This window comes from Physeter macrocephalus, chromosome 18, assembly GCF_002837175.3.
Source record: "Physeter macrocephalus isolate SW-GA chromosome 18, ASM283717v5, whole genome shotgun sequence".
NCBI lineage: Eukaryota > Metazoa > Chordata > Mammalia > Artiodactyla > Physeteridae > Physeter > Physeter macrocephalus.
The window spans coordinates 24,719,526-24,742,126 of NC_041231.1; the positions used below are offsets into that span (position 1 = coordinate 24,719,526).

A 22,601-nucleotide genomic window follows, 5' to 3' on the forward strand; every position below is an offset into this window, starting at 1 on the left:
GCGCCAAAGTTGGAAGCAAGAGGGTTTCACAGAAGCCAACCAAGGGCTCAAAGAAGTTGGGAAGACTTTGGCACAGAAACATTTGTCAGAAAGAATATTTAGTTCTTTCAAAATGAGGGGGTGAGTTTAAATGGACAGTAAATTGACAAAACTAAGGGTCCCAGAAGAAGCTTAGAGGTTTCAAGGGGAGTCGTCCTTAACCCTCAAGACGTCAAGTAAGTGACTTAAAGGACTGGATCAAGATAGATAAGAAAACTTAACTATAAAAAATTGGTTTTCTAGGGATTTTAGTATAAATAAGTAAGAGCTACCGCATTTCCCTCCCAAGGAAATTTACTATTCGAATTTAGTCTTTAAAACTTTTTTGTGTGTATGTGGGGTAAAAAACATGTGACCTCAAATTTCCTATCTTAACTATTTTTATTGGGTTGGCCAAAATGTTTGTTTGGGTTTTCCGGCAAAACCCGAACAAACTTTTTGGCCAATCCAATAGGTGTAGAGTTCAATTGTGTTAAGTATATTCACATGGTTGGGCAACACATCTCCAGAACTTTTTCATCTTGCAACTCTGAATCTCTATACCCATTAACAACAACTCCCTTTTGCCCCCTTACCACCATGGAAGTTAGTCTTTTAAATACTAATTACTAAAGAATATGATAGTCTCATGGCATTGCTCGTATAGAAAACAGAAAAGGATGGGACTAGGCATTCAAAGATGTACCGAGGAGTCCTGGCTCTGAAACGTTCGAGCTGTGTAATCTAGGGCAAAACAAGCTGACTATTCCTAACCCTAAAACAGAGGGCAATGACCCAAGGAATTCCTGCAAGGACCAAATAAGACAAAAATGGAAAGAGTGAAAGAAAGTGAACTCTACAAGCAAGGCTCCAAACTGCAGAGAGGAATAAGTAACAGAGAAGAGCAAATATGACCCCTGATTAATTAACTAAAATTGGAATAAATTTGCTGTTGAAGAAGGGTAACTTGAATGTCACTCTATCACCTGTGAATAATAAGGGATCTCCTTTAAAAAGTGCATTAACTTTTCAGGCCAACTAGAAAACCACTGTAAATAACACAGTCCAGAGTATTTCCCTTGGCAGCAGTGTTCTAAGTTGGGCATCAGATGTCAAGGGCAACTGGAAGATCTAACGTGCTACTGAAAGTGGACTTGGACTCCAGGGAATGCAGAGCTTCATCATGGGGTTACTGATAAACTCATGAGAAATTCTTAATTTCTGATGTCTAAGTCATTTATTTGTGATCCTGAGATACTTCTCTGCCTCATCATCAATACATTTCTCAATGAATCACTTGCAAAGATAAACTGAAAATTCAGGAAAAGGGAGAAAACACTGGAAATAATGTCACAAGATTTTCTTTTAGAAAAAAAGATCACCAATACCGTATTTGCCATTTGCAAAGCGGGATCCATCAGGCCCAGGATTTCTTCATTATAACTTGATTCTAGGCTAATGATGTCATCGATTACATCATCCATCTGAAGGAAAAAGGCAATGGAAAACAGACAGATATAAGCAAAAACTGTGCAAAGCAACCCAAAAAGAAATCCATGGTCTTTCCTGACCCAAAGCAATAACATTCTTTAGTTAGATTCTAAGAGGTAACTGTCCTCTTCCTCCCCAAATAAGAATTATTGAAGACAATTAACACTAACGGGTGATGAGGATGACATATGCAACCAGCACTTAGTGAGTGATTACTAGGTGCCAGACACTGGGCGCAGGACTTTTTATGGGCTAGGTGATTTATCCTGCCAATAACCCTATCAGGGTAGGTGCTATTATTATAGCAATTTTCCAGGTGAGATATACGAGAAGCAACTTGCCAAAAGTCACATGTCGGAGAAGGGTTAGAGCCACAGTTTGAACCACGCTCTGAACTTTTATGCAAAACTGCCTGCCTTAAACAGGAAAGATGAACCAGGAAATTTCATCTTGAATGATAGCTGCCTTTTCCTTTTCTCCTCTAAAGACTATGCCCTGTACCTTTCCCACACCCTCCTTGGAATAAAAAACCACAGATGGCAATTCAGCCCTTTGCTCCCACAGGGGTGTGTGAGGTACTGTGGCTCCCAGGCCACTGGGTATCCCTGCACTAATCTTACAAGGACTTGTAAAATAAGTTTCTCCTTGTACAGCTGCCAGAGTGCTTGGCATTCCCAGAGGAGTACACCAGGACGAGGTTATCATTACAGTCGTGGAGCTGACATTCCCTCTATATCAATTTTATTCCTGTAGTACCAAAACATTACTTATGATAATAAACAACAGTGATTACATGTGCATTGCAGCAGTTGCAAAGACAAGTCTGTGAAAATATTTCTTCGCAAACACCTTATATATTTGAGCTACTTGGTGTGTGTGTGCACACACGCTTGGGTCTTAATCGTGCTTCACAAGTACACAATGAAATCTCAGAACTCAGAGGGATGCTCCTTTGTGTCTTTTTGCCATTTTCTAATTAAAGAAGACAGGCTCCAACATCATGGGGCTTGTCGGAATCCTGGTTCTCCCACTTTCTGGATTGGGGCAACACCCTTAATCTTTAAGAGCCTCAGCGTCCCAATCTGTAAAATGGGGGTAATAATACTCATGGACTTATTGGATTCTTATGAGATTTCAGGACAAACCATATAAAGTGCTCACAGTGCCAAGAATATAGTAAACATTCAAAAAATGAGTGGCATTAAGTGACCCCTGAGAATAATTGGAGGTCAGTTTTGAATAACTGTCAGCACACTGTTTCCTTTCCAGGTACACCAGTTGTAACTGTTTCGTTTGTTTGTTTTTAAGAGATGATTTTCTAAATGAGTTGGTAAACTGGAAAACGGGCCAGACGACTTATGAGCAACCTTTCTTCGTAAATTTTTTATTTTATTTTTAGGGAAATGAAATTAGTGGGTTTGGCATTAGAGAATTTTTTCTCTTATGAAAAGAGTAATACATGTTGATAAAAGGCAGTAGAGAAAAGCAAAAAAATAAGAATTTTTTGTTGCCTATTCTTCTTTCTCATATATGTATACATTAAAATACATAAATATATTAATAAATGGGTATAGCATGATTTATATAGCCATTAAGTAGGATGTCATAGAAGAACTTTTTATTACTTGGGAAAATATCCATGATTTATCATTAAATGAATAAATAAAATTTCAAAATATATTTTCCATGAGATTCCATTTTATAAAACAATATATAGATCTCACACACAATACATCTTGGTTTTACAAATATCCTGTCAAAGTTGCTAACCTGTAAATTTGTGTAACATATTTTGATGATGGTATCTAAATGAAGTACAGCAGTTTAAATTCTATTTTATTAAAATTTATGTATTTTAAGCACTGTTTAAATGACTTACAGCAACTCAGGGAAAAATGCATTTTAAGTATCATTTCCCTAGTAATTTTTTAATCATGAGACATTATGAAGAAAATAGCCCTGTTCATAGCTTCCTCAATTAAAAAAAAAATCAATGGGGGGAAAAAAACCCTTAAGTCATCAGGAAAGTGTGATTAGCCACAAATATAGATCCTCATTACAGAGCATTACATCTTTGGGCTGCTGAGTCATTTAGTACCTGCATGCATGACGCTCGTGAATGCGTGTTCATACTTGGGCATTCGCTCTCCGCCCTGTTTTGTTCTTCAAACTTATAAAATCCCTGCAAAAACACAAGCAAAATCAGCCTATGATCTGGATTTGCAAATGACTTTTCAATGACATATTCACACGAGGCTGATGGTGCGGCAACAAGATGAACTAAGCTTTCCGATAAAGTGTAATCTGACCGAGAAACAAAATAATGAAGGAAGAACTTCTTCCAGCAAATCAGCTTGACAGATGACAAACATGGACAGAGAAGAATAAGATGGTTGGTTTGGGCAAGAGGGAAAAGACTTAGTCCCTCTAGAAATTAAAATCAACCAAACTTCAGAAGAGTCACCTCTGAACCACATGAACATTTCAGAGGACAAACTCCACTAAAATGAAGCTCATCAACTCATATTTGGAAATAACATATTAGATCACAACTCTCCTGTTAGGTATGCTTCAAATTTTGATGCAACAATTAGCTTGAGGTACATTTGAGTCTTGTCTCCAACCCAGCCTTTACAAAAAGCAGATTTCACCAGCAGTGGCAATTTTATTAGGAAACCGAATTCACCCAGCAAAGAAATCTTTGCTTTTCTGTTAGATTTTCATGTGCTATATTCTTCCAATCCAGCCATGCACAGTCTGTGCTTTTTTTTTTTCCTTTCCAACTCAGGGAGCAATAAAAATAACATCCCAGACGTTCACAGCAAGCGGAACTTCTAAACTGCCTGTCCGACACCTTTTCTATTTTTACTCTCCCTTTTCCACCTTTCCTTCTCTCCCTGCATTTTCACTGCTCTGTAAACAGAAAGGAATGGAAGAGAACACTCAGCTAACGAAGCAGAAACAGAGTGGAAGAAAAAGTGTCCTCGCGTCTAGGTTCTGCTCTGAGGGGGCCAGGTCCCCTGCCAGGAGCCATAACCCAATAACCCGGGGATGGTGACAGGGAGAAGAGGCTGGAGGGTGACAGCTAGAATGGGGAATTGGGGACCATGGCCAGCGAAGGTGGCCACGCGAACGGACTGGAGTCCGCGGTCAAGTGCGGGAGGGAGATCCAACAGACAGTCATTCAGTGTAAGAAAAAGGAGAGGGGAGGAGACATGAATTACCTCTTTTTCACAGTTGGAGTTAAGTGTAAGCATAGCCATGGGGCTGTTGGGTGCGCTGCTCCCGGGCACTGGTGGCATGACATGATCGCCAGGCTGGTTTGGACATGGCAAGCTCAGGACTTGGTTGGCATGTTTATTTGCTAAAGTGGTAGAAAGGTACTGCTTTACCTGCTGCCTTTGGGCTTGCTGTATGTGGTACTTGGTGGGGTTTTCGAGGTGGGTCTGCACCTGAACATAGCCACGGAGGGAAGAGAAGAGAGCGCTGTTATTGGTGAGTTTCGGACAGCTCTTCTTTCAGGCACAAGCATGAGACGGGCCAGTCCACCAACAGAATAGATTATTAAGCCCCTGTTAGGTACCAGGCACTGTGCTGATGGATTTTGATACTACTAAATTTTAAAGGCTAACTCTTAGGATTTGGGGTAATACTCTGCCCTGTTTCATTTCCCTGCTAATTGGCGGTCCATCATCTCTTTAAAACCTTGTGCCCTTCTTCTCATGTCTGATGACGAAAAATTTGCCACTATCTGTAGGGCAAAAATTTCCCCAACACACCTGAAAGAGTTTGTTAAGATCAAAACAACAATCTAGAAGAAGGCGCATAACTTGATTCATTTCAGTTTTCTTTGGCAAACAGAACCGCTTTCTGTTTAAAAAAAAAACACAAAAAACCCTCCTTAAGGAACAGCTATAAAACGTATGTAGAACAGAAACAGAAACGTTCGGATGATTAAATCAACTAGTTGTGGATCAGTTCCTCCCACTTGCATTTGGACATGATTGTTCAACATGTTAATTAAGATCTTAAACTTAACATAAAAAGCAATTCCACATTAAGCGGTTTCTTTCAAACACATAGCACTTCTATGTATGTGTTTTTAAACGCATGAATATTAAGCCACCAACATTAGTTTCCCCTTCTTTCTTAGAGACATTAATAGAGAATAAGAACTTTTTTTAAAAAAAAATCAGAGATACTCAACTTAGTCGCTTCTTCCTTGATAAACACAATTTAAACTTAGAGTCACGAACAGGAGCTCATGGAGAGAGCACAGACATGCACCAGGGGAAAAAAATCCTACTAATATTTACTTTATTCAAAACTACATTGAATTACTGATTATGGTATCAAACAATAAACAGCATTAAACGGGAAGACATGTACTTATTGAAAACTGTGTCTACTACAATAACATGAAAAGGTGAAACACTCAATTTATTGATTACATTTCAGAGACTAAATATAAGAATAAAGCTCACCTGATAGTGATTATATTCTAGCATTTCCAGCATAACCACGTTTTAGATGGCCCCAATCCAACAAATAACGGTAGACTATTCACTCCCTCTACTTTCTGTAACTCCGATTCGTAGACTGGCATAGAGAAAGTACTATAAACAAGGTATCCCGAGACACCACCGGAAACTTTATCACAGCAGCCCTGCTTATAATAACCTAAGCTAATTAGTTATGCATGTAAAAAAAAAAAGTTCACACAAAGGGCTTTTTTTTTTGGAAGCCCTACAAGTTTGCTCTTAAATATTGATATCAACCCCCCTGCACCCCACCCAGCTTGACGTCATACTTTTTTTTCATAAATATAAAAGAACCTTTTTAAGGGATGAGCTATCAAAGTCAAACTCACTGTCAGATCAAGGCCAATTCACTATTCATCTTTAGTTCCAGTAGTATTAATAGACAATGGTATTTCTCTTTCAGCAATAGGTTAAGAGCTAGATGCCCCCTTTGGAGAACATTGCCTAAAAGCTACACATAAGACTCTTCTAATGGCCGAATAACTCAGCCCTTCCAAATGCAGAAAGAGTGTCTTTTAGTATGGGGGAGTCTCTGATGAACCTTCAAGTTCAACAGCCTCATCTTGCATTCTGGTCTCAATGTGCATCTTATTCTTAGCTGGACAGATATATAAATTTCCTACTGACCTTGCATCAGGAAGAGGGGAAGGTATTCTAAATAGAAAAGGAAAAATACATACATACAGAGGCAGTTTTGGATATATATTTATGTGGAAAATAAGAAATACACATCTCCCCAATTTAATCCTCTAATTAGGAAGCATAAAATTTTTCACTAAAAAATCTTTTAATATAATTCTTGGGGCTAGAGAAGAATAAGAGTTATCATATACACAACTGATGCATTTATAGATTTCCTCATTTATTCATTCCATTATTTACTGTTATTATGTGCTAAACACTGTGCAAGGCACAGAATACACATTGTGAGCAAGTAGATATAATTGCCAGGTTTATGACCCTGAGAGTCTGGGGGGAGGCAAAGGAAGATAAAAGGCAAACAAATATATATCTAAAAATTATGATAATGGTTGATATGCACTGCTGAATTAGTGAGATACTTTAAGCACAAGAATTTGAAATTCAATAATTCCATCCAAATGCCCAGGATAATGAAGTCCTTTCGTTGACAACCTCAAATTGTTTCAAATGACTGATCTAACATGCACACAGAGGTTCAGAGACATTTTAAGCTTCATAAAGGGTCCAGACACGATAATGATGAGGACAACAGACGTTTCTAAAATAAACATAAAATGAGGGCAATGGGTGTGACGTGCTTTTTTCACTATTACACTTTAAACACAAGGGGCTGCACATTTAAAAAATAAATGTTAATTCACTGGCAGATCCTTATTTTTAATGAATCAGAATTTTAAGCTTCAGTAAGGAAAAAACAACTTGTTCTCTATTTGGCACTGTCAGTGAGGTCTTTACTACAACCAGGTTGGGGTATTCAGAGTGGGATGTATTTTTGCCCTTTTACTGTCAGTGTCTTTTTAAGTAAGTTGAGAACAGATTGGCTATAAACACTATGGAGAAGACAGAACATCCCCAGATGTTTCCACTCCAAACACCTAAAACAGGTAACATAAATGAGGTCATGATCTGTGGTGTGTAATAGGGAGTGGTGAGGCCTGTGGCAAACTAGAGGGCGGATATTTCATCTAAAAGGAATAGTTAACATAATCTGCAACTGACTGTGGCCATATGGGAAGACTATTCCAGTCTAGCTAGATCTTCCAATTTTTCAATTTAGTTGGCAACCTGAACTTGTTTTTTAAATGAAATCTCCCGGATTACAAAAATGACACCGAATTGTTTGATTTTTCATATTGTAGAAGACAAATCAAACAAATCTGTTGGCTGGACTCAGCCCACAAGCCAGTAGAGTGTGGTCTCTGCTCTATAATGCCCACAAGGAGAATCTTCCTATCTACATTCCCTGGGGGGAATGGCCTAGGTTTTGAGAAGTTAGTCCCTCTTCTGAGAACTTAGCATCAAATCCAAGCATTCCTGGTGCTTCTCTGACAGGGATATCATGCCTGACAGCACAGTCAACAGAAGAATTAAGAAGTTGAAACCTGGGTTCAAATTCAGACTTTGCAGCTTCCTACTTTTATGACCTCCTGCAAGTCATTAACCTTTCCAGGCCTTCGTCACGTCATGTGCTCAATGGGAATGACGATAGAACCTGCCTCTTAGAGGTGTTTTCAGTATTAACTGAAATCACACCTCTACCAGGCTTAGCAACCTATCTCAAACAGCAATTCCCAAACTTTCTTTTTTGTCCTAGGACCCTTTTAAACTGTTTGAATTTCTTGTGCTTATGTAGGTTATATCTATCCATTATATCTATCAATTTCTCATCTTAGGAATTAAAACTAAGAGATTTTTAAAACATAAGATTATCCACTAGCACACAGTCCACTGGCCATTAGAACAATGACATTTTAACACATCATGTAGCCTCTGTAAAACTCTTCTGTATATAGATATTCCTCAGAATCCATGGGGATGGGTTTCAGGACCTCTTCAGATAGCAAAATCCACAGATGCTCAAGTCCCTAATATAAAATGGCATAGTACTGTACGTGAGAGATGAGCATGAAAAAAGGAAAATAACCTCTTGGTATTATTATGAAAGTAGTTTTGACCTGACAGAACTACAGGAGTCTTGGAGACCCCCAGGGCTCTCTCAGACACTTTGAGAAGCGCTGATCTGGAACAGTTAGTACTGTTGCATTATCTCCACCCCATCCTAGCCAGGCCATCCCCACTGTGTGGTGGTGGTGTGTGACACAACCTCTGTGTGTGTTGCTTCCCTCAGATCCAAAAGATGCTGGAAGGAAACACTAATTGCCCTAACTTCTCATAGCATTATTATGAGGCTCCATACTATAGTCCTCGGAATATTTTCAAAGCCATATAAATATAATGTTCTGTGTTCAACCATCCTAAACCATAGCTTTTTAGTGAGTGATTTCCCTTTCATTAATTTTTAAATAGCCAAACAAGCATGCAACTGAAAACATATGTGGTGTTAAACATCTGCATGATTTCCTGATAATTTTTTCATGTTTTTGACCTTGAAACCAGCTATACCACAGAATTCGGATACCAAAAGTTGGGTATGGCTGTGCACTAGAAGTACAGATCACAAAATAAAGCTGGAATACTTCTTACTCTATCGAAATACAGTATTTTATTGACGTAACTTATATTTCACATAAATAAAGTAGGTTAGCTATCTGGATCAAGGGCAAAAATCCACTGGCTTTGAAACTTTTCTTCCTTATTACTACTACTATCTTTTTGCCCTTTTTCCTTTCTTCATTCAGATCCTGAATTGATAGCAAAAGAACTGGAATAAAACACATTCTAACTGTCACAGTTTGGCTTCGCCACTTCCCAGGTGACACTGACAGGTTATTTTCCATCACTTTCATTCTAAAGAGATCCTGGAGCACATCAGTGTAAGATGGTGCCTGCAGATACTATGCAATTGGCTGACAAAAGAATTCACTGGAGGAAAAAAATTCCCATCTGATGTTCACTGTCCTTCTATTCCCTCTATTATTTGTAAACCAGAATAAAAATAAAATTGAGTGAAGATTCCCATAATCCTTTTAGTTTATAATTGATTTTACTTTTTTAACAAGTCAACAAAGTATTTAGATTCCTCATTTTGTTTAGAGAGAGAATGTGTTCTTTTGCTCAGTAAGTTAAAGAAATAGTAAAAGGATTATAATTCAATCAATTGCTATCCACTACCACTCCCAAACCACTATTCTTTTCAGACTGTTTTTTAAAAGACTATGTACAGAGATGGTCAATGATGCAATCACCATCCCTGAGAAAATGATGAAACAGAGGAAGCTAGCTTTCTGAAATAATTTGAGCAAAGTCTTGCCCAGGGTCACATCTGAGAGGTGCCAAGATTCTTTTCAGTCCCACAATTATAACACTACCACGAAAGAAAACACCAGTCCAGAACACATGTTCTCACTCAGTCGTGTCTGCTGTACAACCTGTACAAAGGTCTCCCTAACAAAAAAGAAGAACAACAAGAATACGAATCCTGACCTAAGACAGAAGAATCAAAATCATATGCAGACAAATTATAAATGCTGGGAGAGGGTGTGGAGAAAAGGAACCCTCCTGTACTTTTGGTGGGAATGTAAATTGGTGTAGACACTATGGAGAACAGTATGGAGGTTTCTCAAAAAATTAACAATAGAGTTGCCGTATGATCCAGCAATCCCACTCTTGGGCATATATCCATAAAAGACGAAAACTCTAATTTTAAAAGATACATGCACCCCTATGTTCACAGCAGCACTATTTACAATCGTCAAGACATGGAAGCAACCTAAATGTCCATCAACAGATGAATGGATAAAGAAGATGTTGTATGTATACACAATGGACTATTACTCAGGCATTAAAAAGAATAAAATAATGCCATAGGCGGCAACATGGATGGACCTAGAGTTTATCATACTAAGTAAAGTAAGTCAGGCAGAGAAAGACAAATACCATATGATATCACTTGTATGCGGAATCTAAAAAAATGATACAAATGAGCATATTTACAAAAAAGAAAACAGACTCTCAGACATAGAAAACAAACTTATCGTTTTCCAAAGGGAAAAGCAGGGGTGGGAGAGGAAAAATTAGGAGTTTGGGATTAACAGACACACGATACTATATATGAAACAGGTAAACAACAAGGTCCTACTGTACAGCACAGGGAACTATAGTCAATATCTTGTAATAACCTATAATGAAAAAGAATCTGAAAAAGAATAGATATATACATATGTATAATAATCACTTTGCTGTACAACTGAAACTAATACAGCATTGTAAATCAACTATACTTCAGTTTTAAAAAGTCATATGCAAACAAAAAGCAAAAACAATGAGTACTTAAATAGAGCAAAGTCAGAAGTGACCAAGGTTGATATGCCCAGGTCCTTTTCTCTATCACAGGGATCTGCCCACCTGCCCAATCAGGCCTGCTCCCTGTTATTGTATGGCCTAGAAACTAAGAATAGATTTTACAATTTTCAATGGTTGAAGACCATCAAAAGCAGAATATTTCATGATACATGAGAATTCTATGAAATCCAAATTTCAGTGTCCATAAATAAAGCCTCCTGGCACACAGCCCCGTCCATTCGTTTACATGTTGTCCACGCTGCGCCCACACTACAGCAGCAGAGCCCACGTGGCCCCCAGAACCTAAAATATCTACTGTTTACAGAAAATGTCAACCAGTGCTCTGTAAGAAAGTTTTACCAATCTAGAATTCAGCTTTCCTATTATGCTGAAGCTTTAGCAAGGTTTGAAGAATGAGGTGGTTTTTCTAAAGAGAAATAATATATGTATAAATAATTTTATAGTTGCTTTTCCATATAACTGGACATAAAAACACAGGATATGCTTATTACCGCCTACTTATGATATGTCATAAGTACCAAGATTTTTTAAAACACACAAAACAATTAGCATTCATTCACTCAAAATTGTCTACCATGTACCTGATGCTGTGCGTTTTATATGTTCACTCCTAGCTTAGGTCAATTCAAAATAAAACTAAGAAATCACTTGGCTAGCCTACAAAGTATTCTTGAAAGCCTCTCCTCACAATTTTTTAAAGATCATATGACGACAACTGATTGAATACAGAAGGAACTATGGACTCTGGATTTTCATAGTTTTAACCTCTTATTTTGAGTCGCTACCATCAGAGAGTATACCCGCGTCCTCTTACCACATACAAAAAGAACTAAATACAGGATTGGGTGAGAGCCTTAATGTCTATGTAAATCATTTGGGATCTTGTTAAGTGCTGTGTGATTCTGTAGGTCTGGGGTGCGGCCTAAGGTCCTGCATTTCCAATAAGCTCCCAGGGGATGCCCACCCTGCTGGTCCAGAAACCACACCACACCTTGAGTGCAAGGCTTTAATACCTTTTCACCTGGACTGCTGCCCCGATCCAAAGAGTTATATCTTCACATTCATTCACCAAATACTGTCTGAGTACCAACCAGATGCCAGGCAACTGTCTTCATCATACACAGGCTGTTTAGGGCAAGGCTCACCCAGAAGATGACATTTAAGCACAGACCTGAAGTTGGGGAAGAGAATGAGCCAGGCAGATGGGAGGGAAGAGAAACCCAGCAAAGTACAAAAGTCCTCAGGTGTGAAGAAGCCTCCCATGCTCAGGGAACAGCAAGGAGGCTCTTCACACACATTCCTTCCTTGGCTGCTTCTTGACGGCACTCGCCTGGTTCTCCTCCTGCCTCTTTCAACATTTCTTCTCAGTGGCCTTTGCTAGTTTTCTCCTCTTCTCTCCCTCGTAAATGTCAGAACGCCTCAAGGCTCAGAGCTTGATTTCCTCTCTCTGCACGCACAGCCCTGGTGACCTAAGCCAGGCTCCTGGATTTAAACACCCTGTTTAGATGTCCTAAACTCCACACTCAGCTCCAGCTGCTTACTCCATTGGGAGTAAGATTGAGATGCAAACATCTCAGACTTAAAGTGTCCATCCTCCTCTTCCCCCTGTGGTCTTCTCCATCGTAGTAGATGGTACCCCCATTCTTCCATTAGGTTGAAACATATGAAATTACCAAAAAAATGACCTTCATCTGGTTCAACCTCGTGGCTCATTTCCAAAACCTTGCTCATCTTTGATTCATTTCTTTCCTTCACACCCCACATCTACTCCATCAAGAAGTACTGGCTTGCTTTTCAGAATATATCCCGAATTTAACTAATTTTCACCATCTCTACTGTTACCACTTGATCCGGGCCACCATGATTTCTCACTTGGGCGGCTGAAAGCCTCGACTCTTCCACCTACTTCCGTGTGTGCTCTTCTGCAGCCTATGTTCAATACACTGTGTGATCCTTGTAAAATATGTCAGATTATGTCACTCCTCTGCAAAAAGAACCCCTCTGTAATGGCTCCCTATTTATGTCTGAGACAAAACAAACTACTTACAATGGCCTGCAGGTCCCTAAACCAGAACTACCTATGGGGCTTGTTAGAAATGCATATTCTTGGGCTCCATCTCAGAGCTAACGAATCAGAATCTCTGGGTGAGGATCAGAAATCTATGTTTTAACAAGTTCTCCAGGTAGATTCTTATGCACAGCAAACTTTGAAGACTTCAGCTTACTGTGCCCCCTTCCCCCTCCACCCTGGGGTCATGACCCCTCTGAGCTTATCTCCCACAACCATCCTAAGAACTTAGAGACCCCAACTCCCACCCTGCCAGTGCTCTCCATCCCCATACATACCCTGCTCTACTTTGTCCAGAACATGGCCTGGCACATAGTAGGAGCCCAGCAAATATTTGGATAATCAATGACTGAATGAAGGCAGTGTTGGCTGAAATGCATGAATGAGTGGGGAGACTAGAAACTAAGGACAAAGTGTCAGATTGTGTAGGGCCTGGTACAGGTTGGAGGCTAGGATCCTGAAGCCTCTACAAGTGTCCTGAGGAGATGGAGAAGTGGTAGACCCTCACTCTTCCTAACTAATTCAGAAATCTCTGGAGGTAATATCTCCAAGCCAGGGCGGTGATTCACAGTGCACCTCCCTAATTTGAGTTATAAAGCTTCCTTTTCTATGAGAGCAGACCCAAAGGTTGCCAACTCTTATAGCTCTCATCCATGATGCTTCGGGCCAAGATCCTGGAGATCTGTCTCCATCTCTAAACTGTAGACCCCTTGATAAGTCACAGTTAAAGCAGAAGTCCTCAAGCTGGTGGCCCATGGGCACAGTCCACAGGTATGGCTTATTGCCTACAGAGTATTTAATTAAAAAGTGGGAGTTATCATACTAAAATTTGGATTTCTGGTTTCTCTGGATAAAACAGAAGATCTAGCAACAATGAACCACCTTCTAGTGGGCCAGCAGGGGGCAGAGTTGGGAAGCAGCTTCCCTCTTTTGATGGGAGACTTGTTCTTCATTTTGCTACATTCCTACCACTCCTTATTCTGACACTGACAACTGGCCTGATTTATTCATTAATCTGCCTGACTCCTGAAGGCATTTAAATTGGCAAACGCTGCGTTACCTTTCACACTCCACATTCCAGGAGGTAGTTCCAAATCTGATGAAATGATGGTGGCATAAGTGGGATTAGAATAAGCCGCACTAAACGAACAATCTCATATGATATGAGAAAAAAAAATAAATTGATATAAACTTTTAAAAGGTACACACATGTTCATCCAGAAACTCACACTTTCAAGAACTTTTCTAAGGAAATCATCAGATATAAGGGCAAAGATTTAAGAACACAGAGGTACATCAGAGCACTGCCTAAAACAGAAGTGGACAAATTATTACCCTAGTGCCCACCGCCTATTTTTGTAAATAAAGTTTTATTGGGATACAGCCACACCCATTCATTTACATACAGTCTACGACTGCTTTCAAGCTATTACAATACTAGAGCAGAGTTGAGTAATAGACCTTATATCCTCCAAAGCCTAAAATATTTACTATCTGGCTCTTTATAGAAAGTGTGCCAACCATTAATCTCTAATAAGAAAATATTGGAAACAAATATCTAATAGAAAGCAATGCATTCAATTAATTATGAGGGAGCCATATAAGTTCAAGGTTCCCCTATCTCAGCACGACTGACCCTATGGCCAGGTACTTCTTTGTTGTAGGGTTGCATGTGTATTATAGGATAATTAGCAGCATCCTTGGTCTCTGCCCAGTGGATGCCAGTAGCACCTTCCCCTCAATGACAGTTTTGATAACCAAAAATGTCTCCAATATTACAAATGTCCTTGGGGTGGGGAGGGGAATTGCCCCCATATACATGGATACAATACAGTGAATGAAGTCCATATTTTATAAAACTATTAAATGAGGGGGAAAGTTCATCATGTGAGTAGGAACACAAAGCAGGTTAGAATCACTACATACACTGTGACCCTAAACTGACTTTAAAATGTTGTTTATACATATGCATGCACACACACACAAAAACCAGTTACAAATCATTCATCAAAATTCTTCTTCAGGGGCTTCCCTGGTGGTGCAGTGGTTGGGAGTCCGCCTGCCGATGGAGGGGACACGGGTTCGTGCCCCGGTCCGGGAAGATCCCACGTGCCGTGGAGCGACTAGGCCCGTGAGCCGTGGCCGCTGAGCCTGCGCTTCCGGAGCCTGTGCTCCGCAACGGGAGAGGCCACAGCAGTGAGAGTCCCGCGTACCGCAAAAAAAAAAAAAAAAAAAAAAAAAAAAAAAAAAAATTCTTCATGACTGTCTCAGGATGATTAAATTATAGGTGGCTGCTACCTTATTGGTTCTTTTTAATATTTTCTATAATGTATATGGCACTAATTTTGTGATTTTTTAAAAAAAATCTATAAATTCCACACAAATTAAAGTCTGTGGATCTGGACAAACAAAAATATATTCAGGCAGAATTCCTCTACTGAACATTTTGAAAACCACAAATAAACCCACGAAGTTGTTATATAATGATGAAATCTGCCTCATTTCAATTTTTTCTTTAAATACTTTATCAGATTAAGAAAACCTCGTTATTTATTAAATTTTTGGTCTAACATTCAAGCCCAGACAGTTTGAGTTTGTACAATGTTTGACACATTTTTATGGTTTTGTAAAGGGCCGCAATTACGTGGTTCCAATGTGCCCTTAAAATAATAGCTCATTGTAAGGACCGTCGAATTCTCCCCCCTCCTGATGGGAGCTGCGAGTGCAGCATTCCACGTGCTATAACTTTTTTATGTGCCCCAGTTTAGCCCTGCCTCAGAATTGCAGACGCCTTTTTGTTTCAGCATCCCCCCAAAATGCCCCTATTGTTTGCAGTTTATCGGGTATTAGGGATCATTATGACACAGGCAGCAAAATCCCTTTTCATAAGGACAGACACTCTTAAGAAACTAGCAGTGGTCAAGTTTGTCAGAGATGAAAACATTGCCCTGGGCCTAAGTAAAAGGTCAGTCAGAAATGAGAGCTGAATGCTGCTGGTTTGAAGGTCAAGTCCACATGAGCTGAAAACTGGCAAAAGCAGCCACCTCATAATAACACAGACTTTAGGGCCTAGATCATGAGACTGAGGGGTCCTCCTGGTTTTTGAGGAAATGCATTGTCTTGGGCAATGCCTAAAACTCGCTGTATAGATTATGTGATAATGAAATTCCAGTCTGGAATTAACAACTCCAACAATAAGAGTATCAGCTCACAAACACTTTCTGACTGAGAGTTTTACATGCAGGTACATCATAACTACCCCACTGAACAACCCAGCCATTCATTTAACCAGCATTTATGGAAGCACTGAGGATACAGCAGCCACTAAAGCAGAGTTCTTGAGCCCGCAAAAGCCATACTGAAGTTGGGGAAGCAGAGACAAACACGATGGCAACAAATCCACAAAGAAAGAACTTCATACAGTGACACAAGTGCAATGCAGAAAAGATAAGAAAGAAAGCCACTGGGAGAAAAGAAGGCTACTCGGAAGCAGGGACATTCCAGCTGAAACCCAAATGATGAGAAGAAGCCATGTGTGTTGAGAATCAGAGGAGCTTATTAAATCCTGAGCCGGAAGCAGGTCGGCATCTTTGAAAAACAAGAATGACATCAATAACCCATCCAGCGGGGCTGGAGCAGTGACCAGGTCAGTGCAAAAACTGAGAGAGAAGCTCAGGACCAGATATTATGGAGCTTTGTAGGCCACAGAAAGGAATTTGATTTTTCTTCTCTGCTGCTTATAAGAAGCCTTTGGGAGGTTTCAAGCAGAGAAGTGACAAGACCTGATGAACATTTGTAAAATATCACTGTGGGATTGATATTGATGGGAAAGAACAGTGGACACAGGAGAAACAATTAGGAGGCTCCCGTAGCTACATATATGAGAGCTGCTGATGCCTTGGACTCAAATATTAAGATGCAGTTGGATATGAGACATATGCTACTAGCTCTTGTCTCTGGCTGCTTCTTAGCGTCCATCAAAACTAACTTAAGAATAGCACATATGTTAAAGGACTTTCGTACACAATGCTCTGAAATGTCTCACACCAACACCAAGAAGTAACGATAAATGATGCACAGTGTTGTAAAATATTCCATGTATACCTGCTTGGAAGACATAAGCTAAGTGTATGGCCAACTGTCAGAGTGCAATGGAGAGAGGCAGACTTGTCTCGTTAGTATCTGGCTAGAATTTCAGAGAGATCTGACCTCAACTCCTAAGCGAGTTGCTTAAATGCTTTGAACCTCAGTTTTTTATCTGTAAAATGGGATCATGGATACTACTTACCTAGTAGTTGCTTATCTTATTGATTAGTTTAAGTGATAGAATGCACGAAAAGTACTTAGTATGTAGTAAATGCTCAATAAATTAACAATGCTCTCTATTATTGTTAGTCCTCAATTTTTTGTTTTCACATCCAAGTAGGTCATTGTTAGATCATTTAGCTCATCCATCTCAAAAAAAAAAAAAAAAAAAAGGTCACCTTGAAGGAGTGGAGAGGGCAAAAAGGAGGGGGGCAGTTCAGCCTCTTTCGGTATCCTTTTCTCTTTTTCTCTTTGGCTGACTCAAATATCACAGATGGATGCCAAAGATAAGAGTAAATGGGGAGAAACAAGAATCATAGCGCATGGGACACTTGTTAGCTGGAGTACCATACAGAAGGCTTTGTGAAATCTTTTTTCTCTCCCACTTCCAAAGGAGCTAGCTCAGCTACTTATTTTTAATCTGGGCCTTAGGGAAAGTGGAAACTCCTGAAAATTGCATGCAAACTTTTGACTCTGCATTTCTCTACGAAGAGGTCCAACATATTGAAACATTTAAAGATGAAATTACCTGTAGAATTTGCAGGTAAGAGGGAGGTATATACAGGAAACAAGATGAGCCATGAGTTGATAACTGTTGAAGTTTGGTGATGAGTATATGAGGGGCTCATTATATTATTCTCTCTGATTTTATTTAAGTTTGAAACAACCTATCCACATTCATACAGTGCATAGACATTTACATTCTAGATACTTCATTTATATTCATTTTCTATCTTCTTTTTCTAAAAAAAGAAAAGTCCTATGGTAGCATATTTACTAAGTAAGCACTTGGTCAATCTAATAACCTACCACAAGCATAAATGTCTGCTTTTTTGCTCACTGTTCTCGGTCTTTGCCTGAAGCTTTCCTCTAAAGGATCTGACTTTATGTTGCATGAACTGATCACTGTATTCAATATGCTCCAGGTCATTCCTCTGTACTGTCAGCCTGAGCGCCTCTCAGAGAAACATTTTGTTAACAAAGTACGTTGGATCTGCCCATGTAGCACTGTCACTGATAGAATCAGGAGTGTGTAGTTTAGCTACAAATGAAATATTTATTTATTTATTTATTTTTAAAATAAATTTATTTATTTATTTGTTTTTATTTTTGGCTGTGTTGGGTCTTCATTGCTGTGCTCAGGCTTTCTCTAGTTGCGGCGAGCAAGGGCTACTCTTCGTTGCGGTGCAAGGGCTTCTCATTGTTGTGGCTTCTCTTGTGTGGGAGCACGGGCTCTAGGCACGTGGGTTTCAGTAGTTGTGGCACACGGTCTCAGTAGTTGTGGCTCGTGGGCTCTAGAGCATAGGCTCAGTAGTTGTGGCATACGGGCTTAGTTGCTCTGCAGCATGTGGGATCTTCCTGGGACAGGGATCGAATCCGTGTCCCCAGCGTCGGCAGGCAGATTCTTAACCACTGCGCCCCCAGGGAAACTCTGAAATATTTATTAACTTGTGCAGAGGGTACAAAACTGAATTCATATGGACCTTTTCAGATCAAAACCAGGACAACCTCTTTCAAACAAAGTGGCTGATGATCTACATTTATGTCACAGAAAAAAGTACAGTCATCTGAAATTGAGCTGATGAAGACATTCAGGAGGAGTTTTGGTTTTCCTCACTAAAAAAAAAAAACTGTTCATTTGCCAAAAAAAAAAAAAAAAAGATTTATCACACTCTACAAAGCAAATTCTCAGAGGGATTTAAAATTTGCTGCAAATCTATAAAAAATGTAAAAAGGTAAGACACACCTATACAAAATCAATATATGTAACTGAGATAGTCCCATGTGGATTTCTTTGTGTGACAAAAATAATGGATAAAATGTGTGAAGAGGAAAGGGACAAAATACTTCTTTTAAGAACAGAAATGGGAATTTTGAAAGACATAAGAATATGGGAACATACTGGGGTTTCTCATAAAGAAGAAAAATAATTAAAAAGTGAAAATGAAGTAATTACTGAGAACTCATATACCAGGTAGTCTTCCTCAAAGTTTTCAATGGATTTGCTCATTTAATCTTCACTACAACCCTATAAGGTAAGGGCTGTTATTATTCCCATTTTAGGGATGAGTAATCTGAGGCTGGCTCCCAACCACTACAGTAAATACTACCATGTTATGAGTTATCTGTAGAATTTACATTTCAGCATAGTATTGCTGATTGTGAAACTGTAGAGACCATTTGTAATATGTTTTTCTCCTGAGTACTTGTTTTCACACTTTCATTATAAATAGTCTCTCTTTAATATATGATGATCACCTGGGTGGACACTAGGCACTAAGCCAAAGCACGACTCGATTCCTAAGCAAACAGAAGGAGCCCTCAGGCCAGAAGTGGGCCAAGGAAGACAGAACTTTACGAAAGAGAAGTCAATGTGAACATCTGTTATGGGAAAGCTGCCTCACGACTTTGAGTAGTTTAAGGGTTGATGCTTCTTCTTACTTTCTTCTTTTCTTGGGGGGAGGCGGGGGATGTGTTGGGGGAGGGGGTGGAATCGGCAGGCAAACAGAATCTTCCTGACTCAAAAGGAATTTCTGTTAACCAAAAGCATCTGTATCATGGGATTTTTAAAGGAAAGGTTAAACCATTGTACAGTATAGTAACGTCTTTTATAAGAAAGAAAATGAGCCACTGTTATCACTGAAATGCCAGTCACCATATACCTAATGGTAAACCAATTAAAAAAAAAAACTTAGGGAAGAGAAGTGTCCAGATTACTCTTTTGTTAAGTGGCCCAATGGTCTGGAAAAAAACAAAAACAAAAGGCAATGGTTTAGTCAGTCCCCAAAAGTCTTCACCTTACGTGTAGTAGATAGAAAGAGGGACCTCAGTGTGAAAGAAACCCCTCATTCCTCTCCTCAAGGAGCTTACAAACGGAGAGTTAGGATGGGGACAGAGGAAAGGGAAACCCACACACAACTTTACACGTAAGATGGTCCTACACTCTAAAACAGTGATTCTCAACCACAGGCAATTTTGCTCTTTGAGGAACATTTGGGAATGTCTGGAGACATTTTTAGTTGTCACAACTGGGGGTATAGTCGGGTGGCTGCTACTGGCGTCTAGTGGGTAGAGACCAGGGGTGATGCCAAACATCCTACAGTGCACAGAACAGGCCCGCTCTACAAAGAATGACCCGGCCCCAATCTCAACAGAGGAGAAGCCCTACACTAAGAGATGCTGTGTCAGTTCACCGCCCCAAACCTCTCTGGGGTAGATTTCAGAAAAAAAGGCAACAAAACCAGTCAAGCCAAAGGAATGGCGTAGATACCTCATCAACTCCTGATGCACTTCCACATGTATCTGAGTTTCATAGTCAATAGTTATTTCATGCCTGGTCTTAACATGCAAAGGACACCTTTTAGTTCAATGGAAGAAGGAGGAAATGTCATCGTCACTGTGAAGAGCTTAATTCAAACTCCAAGATCTCGCATCAACTTGAGTTCTGGACAGTGATGTGGGTGGGAAAAGTAAATTGAGAATTATCAGTTCTACAAGGTAATGATCAACTGTGCCCTAAAACTACACAGAACCAAACCAAACAATTCTAATGATTCAAAAAGTACACTGGGAATTTTCTTTGGCATCTCTGAGTGCACTGGCAACTGTGAGTGCATTGGCAATATCACTTAAAAGTCTTTCCTATCTGATAAATACTAAAGGAACATTACTGTATTTGCAAACAAAGCCAGAGTACGTCAGTTCTTAGTTTTACATTTCACATAAATCCTCCTTACTCTCCCAAACTACAATAACAAAAACAACAAAGTTTTCATCAATTCATTTCCTATATCTTAAAAAAGGAATTATTTTTTCAGTATATTTTCACAACTTTCAAAGCCATTAATTTATAATTTTGCATATGACACACAGATTTTTATTTTCTAACTGCTTTAAACAGTAGAAGTAGAAGTGAAGCAAATGCTGATATCTGTTAAAGCTGAATGATGGGGCTCAAGGAGGCTCACTATGCTATTCTTCCTACTTTTATGTATCTTGCAAATTTCCCATCATAAAAGTCATAAAAAAATGTTTAAACAGTTCTTAGACATACAAACACACACACACACACACACGCACAAATGTTGCCTTGGGCGTTTATATAAAATAATTTAATCCTGATTATTTCAATGGCAAATTCTTTTTTGTCTTAAAGGTATTAGCTCTGGCTTCATTTTGCTATCTGCCTGCCCATCCTCTACATTTAGGGAAAAAAAGAATCTGTAAACACTCAGAAAGGAAAAACAAACAAAAAGCAAAAGTGGAAGAAATTGCACTAATTAAACAATATCATCTCAAAAAGTTTTTGTCTCAAATGATGCCTGGTGTGTGGCTCTAAATGACCATAAATGGACTCTTAGTTTTAGCAAAATGATAAGTGAATTTCAACTGCTAAACTGAAGCTTCCTTATATTCTGTGTTTTATCTAATTATTACTCTAAAAAATTATTGCATTGCAATAGCTGAATTTGAGTGTTCTCTCCCTTTACTATTGCAATATGCAATGATGCAGTTATAACTTTACCAATGAATATGTTTACAAAGTTATCCTTTGATATAAAATGATGAGAGGAAAAAAAGAAATGATTTCTTTTTCCTTAAGGAAAAGCATGTCATGAAAAGCCAGATAATGCAATATTTTTGGTTGGTTTTCCTTTAGATACAACAAGATTATTTACTTAACAACAAGCCATGTAATTATCCATATTCAGAATGGTCATCAGAGGGTGGGAGACTGAGTTTTAACACAATTTTTACCCTCTCTTTTTAAAGAAAATAAAATTACAGATGAAAATTAACTTCTATTGAGCATCTCTTCTGTATAAGGCATAGGCTTGGGCCTTTACAGATGTGAACGTTACTTGATGCTCACAGCAATAGTAAAGGGCTATCACTAGTCTGGTTTGCAGATGAGGAAACCGAAAAGAGAGGTTAAATAACTAGTCCAATGTCACTTGCCTGCTCTCACACAATCAGAGATCTAAACCCAAGTTTGCTGGGCTCCAAACTAACAGGATTCATCGAGGCTTCAATTCTCAGGAGTCATCAATGCTGTGCTACATGTGATATGGCAAATGTGCTTATTTAAAGAACTCCAAAATTGTCACCTCAAGAAGGAATGTATCAGAGAAAAACCACTGAGGGAATTTTATTGAACTTATTATTGCCCTCAAGACTAGGGAGGAAACAAAAATTTTATGACTATTATTATT

The 22,601-nt window shown here is 39.1% G+C and overlaps 1 protein-coding gene across 18 annotated transcripts in view; it reads right to left on the minus strand.

The window, feature by feature from the left end:
• Positions 1-22,601, minus strand: part of MITF (melanocyte inducing transcription factor) — a 242,056-nt gene that overhangs the window by 32,305 nt on the left and 187,150 nt on the right. For 12 of the 18 annotated variants that reach the window (XM_028479481.2, XM_028479479.2, XM_007127071.3 and 9 more), the window contains 3 exons: positions 4,734-4,961; positions 3,608-3,691; positions 1,407-1,502 (listed from right to left, as the gene is read on the minus strand). In XM_028479481.2, coding sequence (XP_028335282.1) covers positions 1,407-1,502; positions 3,608-3,691; positions 4,734-4,961 — 408 coding nt within the window. Of the gene's footprint in view, positions 1-1,406; positions 1,503-3,607; positions 3,692-4,733; positions 4,962-5,993; positions 6,155-22,601 lie in introns of those variants that run through there. The other 6 variants (XM_007127078.4, XM_028479484.2, XM_028479480.2 and 3 more) reach the window with 5 other exon arrangements.